The sequence below is a fragment of the Dermacentor andersoni genome, chromosome 7 (assembly GCF_023375885.2).
Source record: "Dermacentor andersoni chromosome 7, qqDerAnde1_hic_scaffold, whole genome shotgun sequence".
In the NCBI taxonomy this organism is placed as follows: Eukaryota; Metazoa; Arthropoda; class Arachnida; order Ixodida; family Ixodidae; genus Dermacentor; species Dermacentor andersoni.
The window spans coordinates 68,629,953-68,653,266 of NC_092820.1; the positions used below are offsets into that span (position 1 = coordinate 68,629,953).

Below are 23,314 nucleotides of genomic sequence, written 5' to 3' on the forward strand. Positions count from 1 at the left end.
TTTTCTGACGACAACCTGTAAACTTACGAGACACTGAAATCCTTTAAGAGAGGAAAGATCAACATGTAAGCAATGTTCAATGAATAAAAATGCGACGGGGTAACAGAGAAATCAACGAAGCGCCTAGCTCTGACATTTGCATTCAACGAATTGCCTGAGGTGATCGAAACTGGTTACACTAAACTGAGAGTCCGCCCATACATTCCTATCCTGCAGGTGCGGGCATCCAGTGCGACAATGGATATAATACATGCACCTTTGGCACCTAAGGAGCGGCGCCTTTCTTTGGACCGCCTCAAGAAAAAAAAACGTAATAGGGCTGGAAGGCAGTCTTGTTATAGGGCTGGAAGGCAGTCTTGTTAAACAAGGCGCAACTTTATCCTTGAACACAGAACCCTTGTTATTGAACAAAATGATTGCACAAGTAATCCAGATGAATGCTCGTGACATTCTACATAATTTAGATGACATAGAAGCGCTTATACATTAACACAGCCTGAGGCTGTTCAGTGTTGAAGAGACACGTGTAATCAACCCACCAAATTCTTTTTTTAACACAATAGGCAGTGTTAGCAACGATCGCGATGATGGTGACTCTACATCAGGTGGCGTGACGATTATGGCTCAGAAGTCTGTTGCTTGTCAGCACCACAATCTACAAAGAAATTTGGAAGCTGTAGCAGTTACGGCCCTACTATTCGACAGGCTAGTAATAGTCTTCATTGTATGTGCCACCTATTATTTAGAACTTAGAGAATTTGAGGCACTTGTTGATCCTCTTCCAGAGCCTTTCATTTTAACAGGAGTCCCGAATGCCCATAACACACTCTGGGGCGACTTGCGTTGTGACATAAGAGGTCATATGATTGAGAATTTACTTTTATGTTCTGAGGCGGTTTTACTTAATAAAAGAGAACCCACGCTTTACAGCACCACACATAATTCGTATCATTTTATATATTTGTGCACAGTAGTAGCATCAATTATGTTACATCTCGATTGGAAGTTCCTCAAAGATCCCTATGGTAGTGGCCAGTTTCAAGCAGTCCTAAACCACACACAATACATTGAAACTACAGCGCATCGACCTTGCTGGATAATGGACTCGGCCGACTTGGAAAACTGCAGATCACACATATTTCTGAAGCGAGATAACATATTGGCTTATAGCATAGACGATGCGGTGGCATACCAGACAGCTTTTGTCATTGATGCTGCTTGAATGTCTATCTCACAAAAAGTGGATTTTCTGGTGAACGACGCGTTCCGTGGTGGAATGATAAGTGCAGGAACGCTCATAAAAACCAGAACAAAGGATGGGAAGGCCTAAGAGAGTAACCACCTGAAGGAAATCTGGTTAATGTCAAAGTTAAAATCACATAGAAGTAGAACACGCATGCAGGCTGGGCGGGACAGCTGGAAAACGTACCTATAAGAAATCAACTCCTATACAGGTGAGAGGAAAGCTTGGAACAGGGTAAGAAAACTAAAAGGTAGGCACGCGAATCGAATGTCATCAGTAAATAATAAAGAAAATACGCCACAAGACCAAGCGGACTCACTGGGTGCTCAATTTGAGCAGCTATCTAGTGCTTCGAACTATTCAAGTGAATTTGAAAGGTACAGGCAACTCATCGAAAGGAAGCCACTACAGTTCTAGTGTAGTACATGCGAGGGCTATAACATTTTATTTAATATAGCTGAACTCTATGCAGCCCTGAACACGCCCAAAAGCACTGCCCCGGGACCTGACCGCATCATGTATGCAATGATAAAGCATCTTCATTCCAAGGTACTTATGACACTACTATCGCTCTCGTCGACACCTTCTTCTACCTTTGCGGAGAGTGTGCATATGGCTCTCGGTAGTGCGGAATCGGGGCTGGTCCTGCCGATGCAGTACTGGGAACATCTTCTCGAGGCATGATGGTGGTCGATGGCAAAAGTCCGGCAAGACGGCGGCTTCTACGAGTATCTTGTACTGATGGCTCCGTTGTCCGTTGTGACTCCACCAAACGTTAGTCACGAAGCGTTTAATTAAAAATCCCAGGTGAATGAATGGAAACGGATGGCGTCTTTTGGGACAGCTTCAATGGTAGCCCGCCGAACGTCGCCCTGTTTCTAGACTTACCTTCTTTTTTGCCATTCACGCTCGTTCTGCCCTTTGTTACGAGAGCTGGTGACAATATTAAGCTTTCATATATTTTCTAAAAGAGCACTCAGACCGCGAAGGCCTAAAATACCCGACCATAAGCGAGATCTCTTCTGCTCCACTGTTTAACAGCCCACATTCACCAAGAAAGTCCTTCCATCTTTGCGTGAGAAAACTCAGCGATGAAATGGGTGTCCCGCTCCTTGAATACAGTTTGGTGGATCCAAACAGGCTGCCCCTGCCGTCGCAGTGGCACATTATTGTGTGTGACATGTCGTTTGTGAATGTAACTGAACATTCTCCAGAAAATCACATTCGAATGCAGTTCCACGAATTACAAGATAAGTACTCTTTCTCCCAATTTTACACCGATACATCAAAATATTATGCTGGTGTATCTTATGCTGCAGTCGGTCCATATTATACAGAATGAAACGTTCCACACCGGCGAACAAGCACCTTTACTGCCGAAGTCTATGGAATATTCGCGGCAGTGAAACAAATCAGTCAATTAAGGTCACAAAAGGCAGTTGCATTTACGGATACAGTGAGTGTCGTGAAGCATATCTTGTCTTTAGAAGAACATAGAAATCCTGTCATCAATAATATTTATTCTTTTCTCTCCACGAATTAAGATTCTGACAAGCGAGTTATAATAGGCTGGGTGCCTGGGCACCGAGGTATCGAGGGCAAGGTCCTTGCAAATAAGGTGGTCACGTCCATTGCAACCAAACCTAACAACATATGCACAGTCGTTTCTTTTTAGACCTAAAGAACTAAAGCCATTCATGCGCAAAAACCAAGGGTGTATTGGCAAGGAACCTGGAATACAGAACCCTCTAATAAGCTTGAATTAATCAAGCCAGATTTAAAAAATCGGCCACCATTAACAAAATTTCGACAAACTGAGGTAATCCTGTGTAGGCTCAGAGTAGGACACACCTTCAGCACGCACAGTCATCTCTTGGCTGGTGCCGAACCTATAAACTGTAGCAGATGTGGGGAGACAGAGACACTAACCATGCTACACGTCCTGATACAGTGTCGAAAATTAGAACCCGAAAGGAAAAAAAAAAAACTTTGCTAAAGCATACAGAGAACACATCCCACTTCACCCCTGAATATTTTTAGGTACAGGCCTAGTTTTTATTATAGATCAGTTTTAACGTTCTTCAACAGTTGTACACTGCAGATTATTCGCACGAGAGATTCGTAGCACATCCTCTCACAAGAGGATGCTGCTGCGAGAGTACAGTACCTCTAATGCGCGCGCCTCCAGTCCCTGGCACGCAAGGGTCATGGTGAGGTAGTAGTGCCTCACCATGGCCTCTGACATCTATTTTTTCGTAGTGTATTATGATTTAACGTCATCTTCATGATTTTATTACAGTTAGGTGTATTTTACGCATTTCACGTGCGCAAGGTTGGAGGCCCCTATGCAGCCACCTCGCACTTAAGCATTGTTACTAATCACACATTTGCTTTTACATTACACCTCGCCTTAACGCTTTTTCACCATAACTAGCCCTTAAGACACAAAACACCATATGTCATCAATATTGCTGAAGCTACGTTTATTTGAAATGAGTAATGGTAAATGGGAGACATATGTTGCTTCGGCTACATGCGACATACATTGTTTTGGCTTTCGATCCACTTCGCTATGGCAGTTGTTTGCCAAAGTCAACCATGAGTATGATGACATGACGCTGATGGTAGAAGCACAGCAGAGGGACGGTGATGGAATGATGAACAAAAATGAAGCCCATGAAAAGACAAAGGTGGTATGACTATTAAGGCAAGACCACAATCAGATGAAAATTCCCAATTCTAAACGATCGTGTAAAAAGGACAATGTGATGAGGACGTCATGAGGATAATGACATGGAGACGACTGCATCAAGAAGATTGCACGACGGTGACCGTGTGACGACAACCGAATTAGAAAGCTGGAATGATAACTATCGCACAATTATCACGGTATGACGAGGACGGTATGACAAGGCATGGATGACGGTGGCATAATCTCGACTGGATGACGGCAGCACGATCGCCATAAAAAGACGAAGAAGGAACTACATTGGTGGAACCACGAAGGCCGCATGACGATGTCGGTTTAATTACATAGGGGTGACGTTACGTAATGATGACGATGGCAAAATGACAGCGCGACGATGATGGCATAACTACAATTGCTTGACGACGATGACATTACGGAGGGACATTACGGAGATAATGTTAGAATAAGGACGGTAGCGCAACCTCGAAGATAGGACAAGGAGCGCATGACGACGACTTTACGACGACAATGTAATGACAACAGAATGAGCACAATGATATGGCGGTGAGTTTGTGACAACAATAGCCTGATGACGACTGTATCGCGAAGGTTCTTTGTGGCAGATTGCGTGACCCGACATGGCATTACGCGAGTCGAATGATGATGGAGCCACTACCATGGCGTCACGATGATAAGTCTACCATGCCTGTAGGGAGACGATGGCGTGGCGAAGACGGCATGACCAGAGTCAGATTGCAAAGTAGGAACCGCTACAGTGCAACGACCATTACGGCATAACGACCACAACTTGCACCAAGAAGCCAAAGTTAATAAACAACGAGGGGTACTGGGTGGGCATAGAAGGCATGATGACGACGGCATGACGAGAAACAAAGAACGGAGCTGGAGGGACAATGATGGGATGACCACGACGGCGTCGCGACGACGGCATAACAACTAACGCATGGCGACTGCATGCCGACGATGGCGTGACGAGAGTCGGATGACAAACTTGGAATGACGACGATGCAGCGACCCCGACTGCATCAAGATATTACACAACTTAAATCACTGGGCCTGGCAGAAGGCGTGATGACGACGGCATGACGGCAGTAGAATGATGAAGCTGGGGCACGACAATGAAATAATACGATGGTCTGACGATGATGATGCTAAAACAAATACATCACAACTGTATGACGATAGTGGCGGGACGACAACGGCTTGACGAGGGTATCCTGCGCCGAGAGCCCGGTTCGGAAGACGATCATGCGGCGTTTGAAACACTCTTGCTCTTCAAGATACCGGCCGACTCTGTTGAGTACGGCATGCTCGGCCACCTTACCCACGCACCACGCGAGCGAGATGGGGGGAAGGTTATCGATGCCAGGCGCTTTGCCCGGTTTTGGAATGGGAATCGTCTGGGCAAGTTCCCAGGCGTCGGGTAACTCGCCCGGCCCCCACACGTCGTTCATGGCTCCGTGAGAGGCACGACCTTGGGATCGTCTAAGTTCCGCAGGAGCTTGTTGGTTATGCCATCAGGACCCGGAATGGAACGACCGTTGAATTCGTGGAGAGCCGGGCGCATCTCTTCGACGGAACATTCGGCGTCGAGGCTGCTGTCGGTACCTGTGTAATCGTTGTGTAGGCTCGGCGGGTCTGCGGGTATCGGCAGGTACCTTTGCACAAAGGTATTCACGACGTCATCAGTAGACAGACTGTCTACTGTCTAGAATGTGCCGCTTGTAGCACACAATACATAGGTGAGACTGGACAACAAATTCATACAAGACTCAACGGTCACCGTGCAGATACAAAACATAGTTTACTTAAAGCAGTAACCAGCCACTTCAATGAACATGATCATATATTCGACAAAGCAAGGCTCTATTTACTGCAAATTTCCGTTCACCTCGCGAAAGGAAATATACGGAATCATACCTCATACACAAGTGTGCCTACACCCGACGGGAATTAATTTGGTACGTGGCAACTTAGACTCCTTAAAAGCGGTAATTTAAATCTGAAATTCTCATATCATCAACCAATGCACAAAACACATTATGCCACCAGCTAACCGCAATTCTTAACTGACCTATTCCTCCATTTCGAAAACTTTCTTCCTGCCTACTACTCAATTTAGTATACTCTCATGTTTTTACGTTTATATTAACTGTACGATCCCCTTTTCCCAAGTACACCTGCCGCCGCCCGCTTCTGCGCACGTCACCCTCCTATTTGTTATTCCTGTTTCGGTTCCCCCTTTCTGGTCTGTTTTAATTAAATATATTTTTGAAACACCCTCACTAACACATTCCAAAGTCCTAGACGCCAGGATACCTTTTTCGGCGCCTCAGCCACACTAACCATTTAAAACCAACATGCCGAGGATGACGAGGCGGCCTTTGACGAGGATAGGTCCTCCCATCGAAACGTTGGCCAGCTTTTCTGAGGCACCTTATCCCTGTTATAACCTTTATACCACAGTGTGCTATTCCACCTGTCAGCCCCTTTCTTGATTTTGGATAATGTCTTTAGGTAGCAGAAACACACCACGCGTAATGCGAAGACGTGGGATCATTCTCAACCTGCGGCAAGTTGTTCTTTCATCCACTTTCATTGCCATCAATTTATTGTTCCTTTAATTGAAATAGTAAATGCATGTAATTTCCCCTATGTTTTCCTTGGGGCCTTTGTTTGTTGTCTTCTCATGATAAGACACACACCCGAGCATTTTGATTATATTGGCAATGGCGTACCACTAAGAAGAGTTTTTAAAGAGAAATACGTGTTTAGGCCTCATTTTTACGCCGACCTTGTCTTGGTTCAACCATATAGTTTACATCGGTAATAAAGTGTTAAAAAACTCGATTACATCCGCCGGACCCTGTCTGCTGCTACGAAGGACACTCAATTAATCGCATACAGAAAACTTATTCGCCTAATTTTAGAACGTGCTGCATCCATATGGAACCCGTATAAGCAATGAAAAATTATTGCATTGAGTCTCTTCAAAGGAAGGCTATTCGTTCTGTTTACCTTCGCTCTGGAGGAGACCTTTCACAGCCAGCTGCTCTTTCCGAATTAAACATCAAGTTTCTATCTAGACAGCTGCTCATAGAATCTCTAAACATGTTCTATTTATACAGGAACAATCTTCGTCACCTCTCAGACCCATCCCTTTTGATGCCTGCATGTCTGACGTAAATTATCACGCCTTTAATATCAGCCATTCTATCGACGCACTAACACAGTCACATTCAGATTTTACCCCGCATTACAAAATTAAATTATGGGTTTTACGTGCCATAACCACTTTCTGATTATGAGGCACACCGTAGTGGAGGACTCCGCAAATTTTGACCCCCTGGGTTTCTTTAACGTGCACCTGAATCTAAGTACACGGGTGTTTTCGCATTTCGCCCCCATCAAAATGCCACCACCGTGGCCGGGTTTCGATCCCACCACTTCGTGCTCAGCAGCCCAACACCATAGCCACTGAGCAACCACGGCGGGTCTCCCCCGCTTGATTGAACAATGAAATTTGTTGCCTGCCGAAGTTCGTTTGTTATCAATTTCTCAATTTTTAAATGCTATTGCTGAAGTATAGTTCCCTTACATTTTTTTAATTTTCTATGCTCCTGTCTCTGCATATCGTAATTAGCTTTAATAACATGTACACCCACTGCTGCCATAGCGCTAACGGGCTGCAGTATGTGTAAAAAAAATAACAGATAGATAAAGAGGCTCAAAACAGCTGAAATGGTAAAAATGCTATTCGCGCTATTAAACTTCGCGATGTGTCTTTGTTTTCTAATTTTACAATGTATCTCATAGGCCGATATGCACGAAAGCTTACTGTTCGTGGTTTGCTTTGTAATTGGCTGTGCGGCTTCGATAGGTATATGTAAAGCATGGTGTTTGGCCATAATTTTCTCAACAAGATTTCTAGCTTACGGGATCTTTGAATAGGGGCGTAGGTAAATAATAAAAAGGGTTATGAAGAAAGCAGTTAATCCGGAAGCACGTGAAACACTCGTTTGTAGCTAGAACAGAGCCTTTTGTATGGCAGCGGCCTTAAGAAGCAATAGGAAAACCAGGACGTATTTTGTGAGTATATTCGGATCAATTTCCTAACCAGATAACAGACTTATTTCTATAACACTCTGTCCCTAATTACCCTTCATTTCGCATGCGTTGTGTTATTTATGTAGACTATCCGTAATCTGTCCAACAAATTTACACGGCCATGCAACTCCCTTCCGCTATTTCAAAGTCGAATAGAACGCCATCCACCAGAGTTTGCACTTCAAGACATGTTTGCAGCGCCTCATTTTTAATGCGAAGTTCTCCTCCCGAACTTTCCCGGAATTTTCTCACCGTGGCTTCTGCTCTCTTGCCCAATAGCTTATATTTATATAACTAGAAATACATGTCCGATGGTGGGAATGAACCTCGGTCAGCGCGCGCAACAGGCCGATGCCTAATCACTAGTAGCGGTTTGCCATTGGGTGCGTACGCAGGATCAGTCATTCGTTAGTACTGTGCGTGAGGGCACTGATGCGGCTACGTGCAAGCGGCAAGTCACGAGATAATTCTTTATATCTCAAAGACAAAAGGCATGACGCTAAGCAGGCGAGGACGAAGTGAGACAGAAGCGACACATACGAGCGTCAACTTTCAATTGTTTATTTACCGGCAACCGCGCAACATTATACATGAAACAAAGGTGCAATGTAATCACTGTAAAAAGTAACAAGTGTGATAGGAGCTATCAACCGCTGGTAAGCCAGTGCTCATCAAAGCGCATGGGCATAACACACGAGCTGAACTGCCGTTACGGTGTTATGTCTATTCACTGTGATGATCATTGGCTTACGAGTGGTTGATAGCTCCTATCACACTTGTTAGTTTTTACTGTGATTGCATCGCACCTTTGTTTCATGTATAATGTTGCGTGGTTTCCGATGAATAAACAGTTGAAATTTGGCGTTCGTATGGATTGTGTGCGTCTCACTTCGTCCTCGTCTGCTTAGAGCCGCATCTTTTGTCCTTAAGCCACGAACCAACTACCTCAGCAAGAAGTTTTGTTAAATCTTTGTACTCGTATTTAGCGCGCTTTCTTTGTAGTCTGGAGAGACAAATACGACAGCAGCTATCTTCAGGCAAAGAAATTACATGACTATTTCTTTATGGGCTCTACAACTTCTCCATGGAAGATCTTGCATTTAAAGTGATGCTTGAGATGTTAGTTACAGAATCATACTGTAAACTGATCTAAGACCATAATAGAAAAAAGTGTTCTAAGTTGCTCAAGTTGACGGTGAGCGGTAATAAATTTGTGGTATTCTTGTATCTCGCATAGACATATTTTAAGTGTTTGTGCAAGTCAGCTAAAACGCCCTCTATATTGACGACCAGTCGAGCGCTGTTTCAGATAACTGGTGACTTGCTCCGATGTCAAAACAAGTGAGGAGCGATGCAGTCTAGCTGTGTGCCTATTCATGCGCAGTAGCGCCGCGTAGTCAGATTTACTCGCTGCTGTACTCGCCTTTTGTATTAACATTTACTTCGTTGCATGGAAGCACTTGTTTGACAGTTAAGTGCGCTAGCTAACACAGCGCAAAACCAACTCGAGCTGTATCATATAGTGACAAAGGTGCCCGATGCTTAATTTACTGGCAATCGTGTGCCGAAAATATTCAGCAAGTGACGATCATCTTCAGCTTGCGGCAAAGTTACATTACCAATTAGTACTCCTGCAGATTTTCAGCGAACTGGTTGTTCAACATTTAATATTCCGACAACGAGGCGTCGAAGCTTTGTTCGGAACAAATTTTATACAGTCTGTTAAAACTTCTACGTGTTGCTCATGAACTGGCACTTCATTTGGTCTTCCAGGTACCAGAGGTTTAAATTATACACATGCCAGAAGAATTCTCAGATGGTACTTTTTGGTTCTTCAAAGCGTATTTCAAGGGGCCAACTAATCGCATAAGCAAAGATCCAAGTTACCTGCGATGCGTAAGCTTTTCTCTTACGTTAGTAAATAATCGCGCGGCACGTCATAAGAATCAGAAGCTTCAACTAATGCTCATTTCTGGAGAAATTACATGGTTTCTTTATAAGAGCCAATAGTACCACGAGCGTACAATAATGCTAAGGTGCTTCCATTTCGGGCCGCAGCAACGTCTCAGCGGTGGCATATTTCTAGTCTGAGCCAAATAATTTTTTTACGTGTAGCGATATAGCAGTGCACAGCCGGTTTCCGCGTTTACTTAATGGAGGGGGCCCCATTTCCTAAATTCAAACTTCGCTCTTTGCAAGTTCCTTTCGGCATCGACAGGAACTATCCTAAAAGCAAAGGTAAGAAAGCGGAATTATTCTAAAACTATTTTGGTGAAGCATAGAAAAATAAAAGGCCAATACATAACGCGAATGGGTTGATGCATGCTGTGTCACCGAAAATAAGAAGGAAAGGACTATACAAGGCTATTTTTCTGTCTACAACGCAGCTGTTTCAAGAAGAATGCCACGACATCTACTAAAAAGAAAACTGGGGCAACTGAAGTCTGCTGCGCATGAATAACAAGAGTTTGAAAATCGTGAGCCCATGTTGGCGCTCAATGCGAAAGCTCGAAAGTGCCTCTAGAAGGCAGTTGCTCCTGCGTTATATTCGCAGTAAAAATGTTTCTTGCGAAGGCATGGGGACAATAAGTTCTTTTGGCGGTACTTTTTTTTGCCGCCTCCATGAATGCATCACATTGCAAATATGCATTCTTGCGATGAAACCGTATCGATATAACAAAGGTAACGTTTCTTTCTTTGAGAAGTAATCATGTAGTTTGAGCAACTCTGCTCGCAATCGTACTAACAGAGGTTGTAACTATGAAGGTCATTCTCTATACTATTGGGTGGCGAATGGGAATGGGCAACTTCTGGAAAGATAATGATGCCCCACGCGTGTGAAATTGTTCAAAATGATAGATGATAAGAAAACCAAGACATCTTGTCTGTCTTCTGCCTCTGACTGAGCTCTGCATATTTGAGCTTGATTGCAATAGCGTCTGGAAGACATCTGCACAAAGGATACACCTGTATGCAGGTTCTCTTTTATTTAGTGTAATACTGAAAACATTTTAACGCGACAGCGTTAAGGAGCTCGTGTCGCAGAAAAGCCGGTGTCATCGGTGTCGGCGTCCGCGGCGTTGGCCGTGAGCGAAAAATCCAGGCAGGCAATGCATAAATAAAGACAACTTGCAACATGGGCTACGTGGGAATCGAACCAGGGTCTCAGGAGTGTGAGGCGGAGACGCTACCACTCAGCCACAAGTTCAATGCTTCAAAGCGGTAGAAAAGCGCCTCTAGTGAATGCGGTGTTGTCTTAGAAACGTGCCGTAGAGAGTTATACTGCGGTGTATATCGGTAATTATGAGCATGTAACTTACAGAAGTTGCAGTTACACGAGTAGCGAAGTACGTTTCCGTTACATTTCTTCTGCGCTTTCTGCACACGCCGAGCCATCTTGCGGAAAACACAGAAGACCCCCTTTTCTCAATGTACGGCGCTGCCCCGACAGGTGGCGCGCCACGCGCGCAGTGTTAGAAAATCAGGTGTTATGGTATTCAATGAAAACAGTGAACAGACAGTGGAGATACAGGGCCAAGAAATACCTCGGGTAACAGAATATAAATACCTTGGTATATGGATAAACGAAGGCAATGGATATATGGAAACACAGGAAAAAAACCATACCAGTCAAGGGGAAGAGAAATGCAGCCATAATGAAGCACAGAGTGCTATGGGGATACAATAGGCACGTGGTCCTCCGAGGTATGTGGAAAGGGGTAATGGTTCCAGGACTTACTTTTGGAAATGCGGTTGTTTGCTTTAAATCCGGGGTACAATCAGGACTCGACGGGAACCAAAGGTCAGTGGGTCGCCTCGCATTGGGCGCTCACGGGAAGACTACAAATGAAGCTGTGTAGGGGGATATGGGCTGGACTAGTTTTGAAGTGAGGGAAGCTCGCCGTAAAATTGAGTATGAAGAACGGCTGAGGAATATGGAAGAAAGTGAATGGGCTGGGAGAGTGTTCAGGTATCTGTACAGGCAAAACATTGATTCACAGTGGAGGAAAAGAACTAGGAAGCTTACCAGCAAGTATGCGGCCTGTGGGGTGGGCAACACAGCAACAAGGAAGGTCAAGCGGAAAGTCAGAGAGGCTGAATAATCTCATGGGTGGCGGCAACGGAAAAGAAACCTGCCATGAGTAACTACTTAAGAGGAAAAAACGAAATCAGGAAAGAAACCATTTATGATAACTCAAAGGGAAGCTCATTACTTTTCGAAGCGAGATCGGGATGCCTTAGAACACGCACCTATAAAGCGAGATATAAGAAGGAAGAAGAAGCATGTGCTTGCTGCGGTAAAGCTAGGGAAACGACGGAGCATATTTTATTAGAATGTGAAGACGTCTACCCAGCGGTCGATTTAGGCACCACTGGCGTCCTTGAAGCCCTTGGGTTCAGCGGGAGCAGTGGTAAAGCAAACAGGTCCGCAATAGACATTAGTAAGAGGCGATTGGAGGATTGGTGGAAGAAAAGTAGGGAAACGACAAAAGACGGAGACGTACAAAAGCACAATTCGCAATAGGGGATCAGAAAGTTTGGACGCGGTAGTTCATACTGTTTTTTTTTTCTTCTTTCATTGGTTAACCTAGGTAGGATATTAAGCAGCATAGTAGCAAGAGCTTGGTGGCGCAACCCACCGCCCCGTTCCAAAGGGGACGCTCATAACATCCATCCGTCCATCCGGGGCTGTGCGGGGACCGGTGCGAGGCGCGTCGCGGCCCCGACTCCCTCTCCCCTGACGACGCTTCGCCGTGCTCCCTCACGGGTTGCAGAATCAAGCGTCCTTCCTTTCTTTAGATCACTATCTATATATCTCTCTGCCCGTGCCGATCATGACGTTTGGCTTTCGTAGATCGTTTCCCCCTCCGAGACACCGAGTTCTTTGGTTCGTTCCGCTGGCGCACGTTTCGTTACCGCGCCGAACGCTGCGTTGCTCGACGCTCCCCGCGTGATTGGTGGGTGCAAAGTCCGATGCGGGGCGCCTCGTAAGTGATCGCTGCGCCGTAGCGCATTGTCTTACACCCCTTGGCGGGTCGACGGGAACGCTGTCGCCTTTCACTCTTGAAGGCGAAGCTTAAGCGTCCTCCAATTTTTGTTCTCGCTTCTTTGCAAAGACGAACGCATTTTACATATATGCTGTGCAATGTTTACAAATTATCTTATGCTGTTTTGCATCACCTGACTGCGTTCTCTGCTGGTAAAGTTTCCAGTTTTATAACGTCCAGTGGAGCAGATAATCCCCCCTCCCACCCATCGTCCTGGTCCATTCTACCAAAAAACACGCGATCAGCTGACACACGGCGGCGCCGCATATTCCTTGACAGACGTTGAATAGCACTGCTTTCTTTTAAATTCTACACCCTCGCCTCTAACACACACTCCGTCATTGCCTCGCCTACGGGCCTCATGCCCTCCCCCCTTTCGAAGAAGCCTACCTATATATACTGCGCCGAGGAAAGCACATGCCGCCTTGCAAAAGAGAAGTCCACTTGTAGAAACGTTTGCTCTCGCTTTTAAGTTGTTCTCGTTTTGTTCATCATAGTTTCATCACAGTACCTAATACTCTCCCTTCCTGGACTATGCTTTCTTTACCAAGTTCCGCTCCACCATTTCGTTCCATTACTTCATGGGTCACCTGTTATACTAGATGCAGGTTTGCCGGACTCCATGTCGCCCTCTTATTCCCACCTAGAAAATGGGCTGTCGATGTATATTTGCCTTTTAAAGAATGATGCCGAGTTCGGAAAAAAAAGTTTTTTAAAGAAAAGTAAGTATACAAGTTATGAGCCTGTATTATAGAGCAGATTTTTCTAGCCAAATCGAAGTGTTATGTAACATGTACGAAAATGCGGGATATTACTTTATTCATCGAAAATGGGCGTCCCACTAGTACTCATAACTGAACTTAAGCTTCCCACAAAAATAATATTTGGCATTCACATAAGAGAAAGATTAATCTGTGCAATGAACCGAAACTAACAACTTGTGAAGAATCCTGAAAGTGTCTCCTGACAGGCGTGTCTTGCTATAAAATATGCGGTATGCGGTATTTGCCGCATTTCAATAAACATCTTTCACGGCGAGGCTTTAGCGAGCTGCGCCATTAAGGCATTCAGAATTTGCCACTCTTCATTAAACGTCTCGTCTCCGGATATACACATTCATCTACCACCTAGATTACCATGACGTCCACCTATCATGCTGTATTGTCTGTGGCGGGGCGTTCCATTTACAAACACTTATGCCTTCCTTTTTAGAATGTCTAACAGCCCCACATGCGACTCATGCAGCAGCGATGAGACGCTCGCCCAGATTATCTGTGTCTGCTGCGCTATAGTGTCGAGAGGGAAGCGATGTGCAGAGTGATGGACCAATTTGACAATCATGCGCTATCAGAAATGAAAACTCTAGGCCAGGGCACCCAAACAACATCCACGCAGAAGGCCTTATTCAAGCTACAAAGATTCTTGCGACCTTGGAGTTTCGTGATAGACTAAGAATGGCACCCCCACCGCTGTATTGTTAACGCGGTTTGTTTGTGCCCGTTTCTCTCTAACTCTCGCTCCTCACATCCGCTCTGTTCTTCTTTTTATCCTTCGATTCCTTTCCCAGCTGCTCTACAGCATGCTACGGGTCCTGGGCTCAAGCAATCTCAACACGAACGGTGCGCTGTTGAAGGAGCTGTTCGTGCAGCGCTTGCCGCAGCCCACCCGCCTTGTATTGGCCGCTGTAGGAGACTTGACCCTCGGCCGCGTCGCCGAGCTCGCTGACGGAGACCACGACGCGACTTCTCCTTCTGTCGCCGCTCTCTCTTCAACACCAGAACCCTCTATCATGGCCCGCTTAGAGCCTCTAATCAATCAGCTCCTTGTCTCCATCGACGCCGTTCGGACGCCCTCTCATGACCAGCTCGGCTCGTGCTCACGCCCCAACCGGCGTCCCTCTACCCCTCTACAGCTCGCCTATTATCTGGTACCATCGCACTTGCCAGAACCACGCCCGCCACTGGAATTAGTCAGGCCAGCGGTCGGGAAATGCACGGAGAAATCACTGACGGCGACTTGTGACTTCGCCTTACAACTCAGCCGCCTTTTCATCGTCATGGATCGAATTTCCGGCCTACGCTTCCTTGCAGACACTAGTGCCGAGGTCGGTGTGCTGCCGACCTCTAATATGACCGCGCTTCCAAGTCACATGGCGCTATGCTCCGTGCGCGAACTCTACCTCAATCGCAAGGTATGGTCTATGGTCTCTCATTCTCGAGCTTGGCCTGTGGTGTACGTTGCGGCGGGTCTTCATTGCTGGCGACGTCAATCAGCCTATCCTCGACTCTGACTTCCTGACCCGTTTCGACCTCGACGTCAGCATCTGCCGCCGTCGCCTGACTGACAGCAAGACGCGATTGTCCATCTCTGGAGTTATGTCGGCTGTCGCTCCCACTGGCATACACATGCTGATTTACCATGCCAGTACGCTCGCATCCTCGAAGACTTCCCTGAGGTTACGAGACCCCCCAATTTAGGTCAGCCACCCAAGCACAACATAACACACCCCAGTGTCACGCGTGGGCTGACCTTCGAAGCTCATCCGTGCCGCCTTTTGTGACAGCGTCTCCCACTGCTTAACGGGAATTCAAGCAGATGCTCCAGCTGGGAATAAAACGCCCTTCGTCCAGCAGTTGGGCCACCCCACTTCATCTGGTGCCCAAGAAAGAACGGGGTCACTGGCGTCCGTGCTACGACTACCGGGCGCTCAGCGCTAACACGGTCCACGATAGCTATCCTCTTCCATACACTCAAGATTTCACAGGCCATTTGGAAGGATGAAAAATCTTTAGTAAAGTGGACCTTGTCGAGGCCTATCACCAAATTTCTGTTGAGCCTGTCGATACGCCAAGGACGACCATTGCTTCCTCTTTTGGCCTGTTTGAGTATGTGCGCGTGCCCGTTGGGCTACGCAACGCAATTCAAACGTTCCAAGGATTCATTGCCGAGGTAACACGCGGACTCCCGACTGTATTTGCCTACACCGCCGACAGCCTCGTCGCGAGTCCCAATCCATAAGATTATGAGCGTCACCGCTGGGAACTCTTTCAACACCCCCGACAATTTGAACTGGTTGTTAACACCCAGAAATGCGTCTTTGCGTCTTCCGAGCTCGAGTTCGTGGGTCATCACATCTCGGCACTGGGAATTTGTCCGTTGCCCTCCAGCGTCTGGCTGTTCAATACTTTGCAGCCCCCGCTACACTAAGCCACCTGCGTGAGTTCCATGACCTAGTGAATTTCTCCCAATGTGTTGTGATGCTTTGCGCTGAGCTTCTGTATCCACTGACTGACCGTCTTCGCATGGCCAAGGGCTCATCAACCGCAATTTGCTGGTCTCCCGAAGCTCAAGCTGCCATCACGGCTGTTAACAAGCCCTCACCAGTTAAAATTAAATTGTGGGGTTTTACGTGCTAAAACCACTTTCTGATTATGAGGCACGCTATAGTGGAAGACTCCGGAAATTTCGACCACCTGGGGTTCTTTAACGTGCACCTAAATCTAAGTACACGGGTGTTTTCGCATTTCGCCCCCATCGAAATGCGGCCGCCGTGGCCGGGATTCGATCCCGTGACCTCGTGCTCAGCAGCCCAACACCATAGACACTGAGCAACCACGGCGGGTATAACCTCGCCAGTTAGGTGCTTCTCTTCCAACTGAGAACTAATGTTACCATCGACGCTGTTTTTCAGGAGCAAATCGACTCTGGGTGGCGTCCACTGGGCTTCTCCGGGAAGCTCCAACTTGCCGAGACTCGCTACAGAATGCTAGGCCGCCACATGCTCACTATCTACTCCACCATCCAGAACTTCTTGCAGGGCCAGTTAGTTTATGTTCTAACGGATCATATTCCCTCTGGTGTATGTCTTCCATACAAACTCTTCCAAGTATGTCACACGTGAGCTTCGTCAACTGGCCTATATATCGTAGCTCACTAATCCGGCACATCAAAGGCACTGAAAACGAGGCAGCTCATGCACTCTCCCGCATAACCTCTCACGGCACTTCTACATTAGCTGTGGACTGGGAACGTCTAGCTCGGGTGCAGATAGAAGACCTGGAACTGCAAGCGCTGCATGACCATCCTCGTTTTCTCGATTTTTAACTCATTCCTCACCCGTTTGTGCCTGGCTCACTCTGGTGTGACATGACAGCGGCTTCACCTTACACCTTTATTCCAGCTGGCTTTCGTCGTGCGGTCTTCCAATCCCTTCACGACATCTGCGATCCCAGCATGTGACCCGCGCAGCGCCTCGTTAGAAAGCACTACGTCTGGCCAAGCATTAACACCGACGTTCGTCAGTTCGTGCCTCACGTGCCGGACTCCCACGCAGACTCCCACGCAGACTCCCACATCGGCTCTTCACATCGGTGAAGAGCCGATGTCGCAGATGAACACTTCCACGAAATGTTACAAAGAGGAAACCAGATGCACAAATATATGTAAGACTATTTACACGGGGAAAAGTTAGTGGTAATAGCGCAGCCTTGTACAAATGTCACAGGAGACAGGAAACAGCCTACCAGTTCCTGTTCGTCTCCCTCAACCGCGCACGCTCCTGTGAAAACATTGTTATACGCTCCGGTAGCGTCCAAAAAAGCCACATATAGCGGTTTCCTTTGTTGATTGGATCCTTCAATGCAGCTTTCTTACGTACCCCTACCAATTCTGAAGCCATCTTGAAGTTCTCCCAATATGCCATTATTCTCTGCCCATGCTTGCGACTTTAATTTATTCGCCTGCATTGGTAACCTGTTATTACCGATGTAATGGCTAACGGCCTATATGAGTAGATTTTTACCCCGTTACCGTTATAAATCAGATTAATTTTAGCAAGTGATAACTCTCTGGTATTCGTCCATCTCTTAAGGTTTTTTCTACTGGTTTCAACAAAGTTGCCTTAAATACTGGTCCTTGTTCATTTATAAGCCTAACGGAAACCTCGTCCAGCCTTGTGGTTGTGCGCTAAGGAATTTTCTCTTAGTCTTTATTCCAGTTCAAATTTGTTAGCACCAGCTCCTTTTCCATCTGGTTTTCTTCAATGCTCTTCTCGTCCTCAAATAGAACCTCGTCAATAATTGCAAAGATTCGGCTGTTATTTTTCAGATGTAATTTAGTGCCGCGTCCCCTTCCAGTTAGTTTCCATCTTCGTCTAAGATATGTTGTATTGTTCCAGACTTCCTGCTAAATAAGTTTATGTGCTTCCAAGATATTTTACGTGCGGCCTTCTTTTTCACGTATTTCTGGCAACCTACGCTCACTTTCATTTTTTATCTTTGCTTGAACCAGTTTTTCAACCATAGATTTTTTCTTGGGGCATACTTCCATTTTCTGGCTATTTCATCCTGAGGCAACTGCGCTGTTTTTGCCTACCTGTGCTCTCTTGATACTTTGTGTTGCTCAGCAACCGCTTTTCGTATCTCGCTGTTCCACCAGCGTTTCGTACTTTTTTTTCTTTCCAACATGTTGCTTCTCTTGCTGTATTTCTGTCGTAAATATACTTAGAAGCTCACTATATTCCCAATTTTCGCTGGGCCAGTTGCCAAGTTCGTCCTAGATCCTTCTGGCCTTATTTGTTATTTGTTTAGCGTTCAAACTTGGAGTGGCCATTTTGCACTCCTTGCTCCTTTCCCAACTACATATCCCATGTTCAAAATGATGCGTTTATGGTCACTCCCTTGCTGCTTATCATGGATTCCTTCTGCAATCACATGGTAATCAATGGTCGATTGCCGGTTTCGCACTTCGAACGTTGTCTGCCCTTCACACTTAGGCCCTGTATTCACGTTAATGAGGTTATGTTGCGTTACGTTGCGTTGGTTACGCGTTGTTGCCGGTATAGCCATCTAGATCCTGTATGTGGGCATTCATGTCACCTAATGGAATAATTTCGGCGTCATTTCCGAAACATCTTAAATCATCACTTAGGCATTCCACTAACCCTTGATTCTTCTTTCTGCAATTATTTCCAGTCAACAAATATGTTACGCCCAGCGAAGTTGTCTCTCCACTCATTGGGCATATAACCAAGGATGCTCTCGACATTTTGAATTTGCATTTTTTTTCATTTGCTTTCCTGATGAATGAGCGTTCCGACTACCCCTCTCTTTCTTTGCAATTTAGTTTTGTTGAACGCTTCCCATACATAATTCTCATTCACTCGCGGCTCTTCCGAGTCTCTAAGGGGCTTTTCTGTAACCATATGCATCACAATTGGTTCTCTATTTAACTGCTCCTGAAGCTCTACCGACGTTTCCATTCTCCTGCCGCCTTACATCTTTGTTCAGGCTATCGCATGGCGAGACCTCTTTGATTTCCTCCTTTTTGTGTTATAGACGGTGATGGTTTTCCGAGGTTTCCCTTGGGGACCTTCTTCCCCACGTAACAGATGCATGGCGTGTCACCTGGTGTAATAATATGTAACTGCAATGCAAAGTGCGCGCCTAACGACGCTACGTGGCGTGCATCTTACATCGCGTGACAAGTGGCGCGCTACGATGCTAATGTCGTAGAAGGTTCTGGTGAGGATTTATTGTCATCCCCTTTGAAACAAAGCGGTGACAGTCACCTAGCTTTAATAAGGCATGCCATACATATTTTCATTCAAGAAATATATATACATCTCCCTAATCTTCTTTTCCTTCGTCAAGACTTCTCTATTTACCTTGCACCACTACATTTGCAACGCCTACATGGCGTGTCGCCTGTTGTAATAACATGCAACTGCAATGCAAAGTGCGCTTTTATAGGCGCTACGCGGCGAGCATGTCACATCGCCTGTGTACTCACGCGTTAAGACGCGTTTATAGGAAATTTAGCCCCTGTAAGCGCGCAAATGCTGGTGTGGCTCAGTGGTAGCGTAACTGACTCTCGAGCAGCGGGCCCTTGTTCAATCGCGGCGGGAAGTGGGTATACTTCTTTTTTTTTCATTCGGGGCGATAACTGCGACACACGCAGGCCGCCATTGGCCGCGGCGGCGGACACCACCGCCAAACGAAACGGCTATTGGGAAGAGTGTAACCCCTTACACTGTAATACTAATTGAAGTCCCTACAGAGAGCGGTGTATGCAAAACAAGGCTGTTTTAAATAATTTCCCTGAAGGAGTGCCCTGATTGACGAGCAGAGACAACCGTTTTGGAGCAAACGTACAGTGCAGGTAACAGCTGTTTAATACTTTCCAGTCATGAAAGGAAGGCCTCACTTTTAGGCAACCTACGAATTTGGTGTCCGAATTCAGGCCAAACAATCTATCATCTCTCACCATACTCTCTCTCCTTTAAAGGGGCACTAAAGTGAAAAATGATTTCTTCTGCATCAGTAAATTGCCGTTCTACAACACCAAAGACACCAACCACTCTTACAACGATAAGACGTTTAGTAAGCCAGAAAAAGCGCAAGAACGAAATACGGGTGGCGACGCCTACTTAAGTTCCCGCCCCTGGGGGCTGTGACGTCTTAGATTTTGATGGCAGCTTCAAGGGCCTACTAATTATATGTAGGTTATATATATAACCAAATATTAAACATGGCAAGTTTTGGGAACCTTTATTCAGCCAACGCGGCCCAAAAGCGAAAACATACTTTGGAATTCCTGCCGTCACGTTGACGTACCGGGGCTGGGGTTTCGGCGCAAAATTCAAATACTGATACTTGGACCTTCATTTTCTCAGCTAATAATCAAACCATTTTTTTAAATAACTGCCTGCAGGGTTCTCAAATGCTTCATTAGTCTAAACTGATTTATTGTTTTGGTTTAGTGTCCCTTTAGAATTAGTCGCGGTGCTACACGTACTCTCACGATAACCACTTCATAACACATCACTCATATGAGCATATGGTGACATGGGGCGCGATCGGAGATATTCTGTTCGATACGCGTTCTGTTCAGTTGCTGCAACGTCACAAAGTTGCAGTATGCAAAATTTGTGACAGCGGGGCGGAGAGAGCAGCCAATCAGGAAGCGGTGACCTCCCCGGAAGTTTACTTCCGTCGTTTGTCGTCTGCTTGCAAACGGTATACTACAAAACCAAATGTTTCTCGTCTTCCAAATGAATTAAATCTTTATCTAAAAGAATGTATTTTTTCTTCTCGAGCCCAAACACGTTTTCAAATAGTAGTACGTGTGACTACTGCAATTGATAACTATTAGGTTCTTTGCGTCGTCCCTAGGTGGTGTCGCGCACAGCGAGAAGAAAAAAGAAAAAGAAAACGACGGGAGGAGTGGCGCACTTTTCAAGGGGCAGCGACAACATTCCAGTGGCTCGCTGGCACCAATGATGTTGTCGATTTATCTGTACAACCAACGAATTATTTGTTTCGAGAAACAAAAACGACGCCGGAATTCACTTTCTGCCATTTCTTCAAACGCGTTTCGCACCGCCACCCGCTCTCCTCCTTCCTCTAGAAACGCCAGCGCAACAACCTAAGTTCCCAACGGAAGCGCCATTTTCTCGAATTAAACTATGGATTGGATTCAAACGTGCTATTCCGCAGCCGAAAAGGCCGCCTGTTGGATCCAATCCAATCCACCAGACGCGCCATGCGAAGCCGTATGATCGCTCCAAACTTCTCAACTCCCGTCGCGTTCGGACGAAATGCTCGGTGGGCGGATGATTGACAGGAGCGTGTCGTCATTTTGACGTCACCAAAAACGGGGCGGCGCCCCGCGGCTGGCGACGTCGGCGCGGAGTAGGCCAATCGCGCGCGCCGGTAACCGAACGAACGCGCCGAACAACCATCTCCGATCGCACCCCTGCTGTGCCTGTATTTTGTTGCACCTACTGTCACTGTACACCAGACTACTGAGAGGAGTGGTTACTTGAAAGCTCTTCAATTACCAAGAAGTAGAGTTAGAAACGACGTAATATGCACGCAACAAACTAGCGTAGTTTTTTTTTTACCAAACGAACCCCGCGCAAACTTTAGTACGGACGTGACTAAAAAATGAGCCAATATTTAATATTCAGTTCGGTAATCACAGGCAGATATTCTATAACGTTCGCAATAAATTTCATTTGAAGAATGTAAATAGTAAATAGATTGCACCCCTTCTCTTCTTCCAGATTGGGCAAGATCCGAATGAGCTGAATGGTGGCATTTGCAGTTCGCAAGTAAAGGCAAGTAGAGTTCTCAGTCTCTTCTGTTTCCTGTGATACGCTGATACATGCTGTACGTGCCACTACGTTCTATATAGAATCACCGCTTGCACCAGAGAATTGCTGAATGCGAAGAGGTACGCCGAAAAAAATTAGAGTATTTTTAAATGGCTTGTATGACAAAGTAATTGCGACAGTGCTTCCTTCAGTGCATATTTATTGGTACATGTCACACACACTCTAAATATTACATGTGCTCCCTTCCTGGAGGTAAACATGCAAGAAACTCCCGTTGTCGCTCTCGACAAACCGAAACTCGCTTACTGTCTTCAGCGCACAGGTCTATGGCTCTCAGAAGACATGAGGCGTCGACTGACACCGCACTTGGTACGTTTAGTCTTCGCCGCTTGATTTAACGTTGCCCGCGGACAGGCTGTCCCCATGACGCTGCCCGTCACGACACTCGCGCTGTTTCCAGTATCGCAGGTATCGTAACTCGCTACTTGGTTAATACCGTTACCCCTACTGGCGCAATCAATTGTCTACCGTCCTTTTCGGCACATTCTTCGGGGACAGCACATGTCGGAACATTCCTGTGGGAGCAATGCATTGTCCTATACCGGTGGTAGTACTCTTGGTGCATTCAGTGAACTGATCCGAAAGCAAGAAACCACACAACAGGCACCACACAATAGTTGTGGTGCTTACCGAAGGCCATTTAGCTGAGTTTTGTAATGAACCAGTTGCAGTGAAGCTAAATTCTAATGAAGCACGTCCGTCTGTGGGTTTGGCAGTCCTGAGTGTACCAGTACTCTCTTGAGAAATCCACCAGACAAGCCTTTTGGATTTCTTGCACGCTCTACCCCAGATGCAAAATACCTTCTGGTAGTTGCCGGTGTGTGTCATGTGCGATGTCAGTGCATGCGTGCCCGCTTGGTTTCGCTCGAGCGTACGCACTTAATTGCGCAAGAACATTCCAATGAAGCAATACTGCAGCGAACGTACCCTTCACGTGGTCTAGTAGAGCAGCCAACAACACGCTCGGTAAGAAACGTGGCAATTGACAGAGAGCATCCTGCAGTCCACAAGATAATCGTGAACTCATGAGG

General features: G+C 46.2%; 1 protein-coding gene across 1 annotated transcript in view; it reads left to right on the forward strand.

The window, feature by feature from the left end:
- The window catches only part of LOC126534342 (uncharacterized), a 102,219-nt gene extending 79,984 nt beyond the window's left edge, over window positions 1–22,235 (forward strand). Inside the window, exon 5 of the mRNA XM_055072816.2 lies at window positions 22,173–22,235. Within this exon, the coding sequence (XP_054928791.1) occupies window positions 22,173–22,192 (20 nt within the window). The 3' untranslated portion in view covers window positions 22,193–22,235. The remainder of the gene's footprint in view (window positions 1–22,172) is intronic.
- Window positions 22,236–23,314: the final 1,079 nt, after the last annotated feature.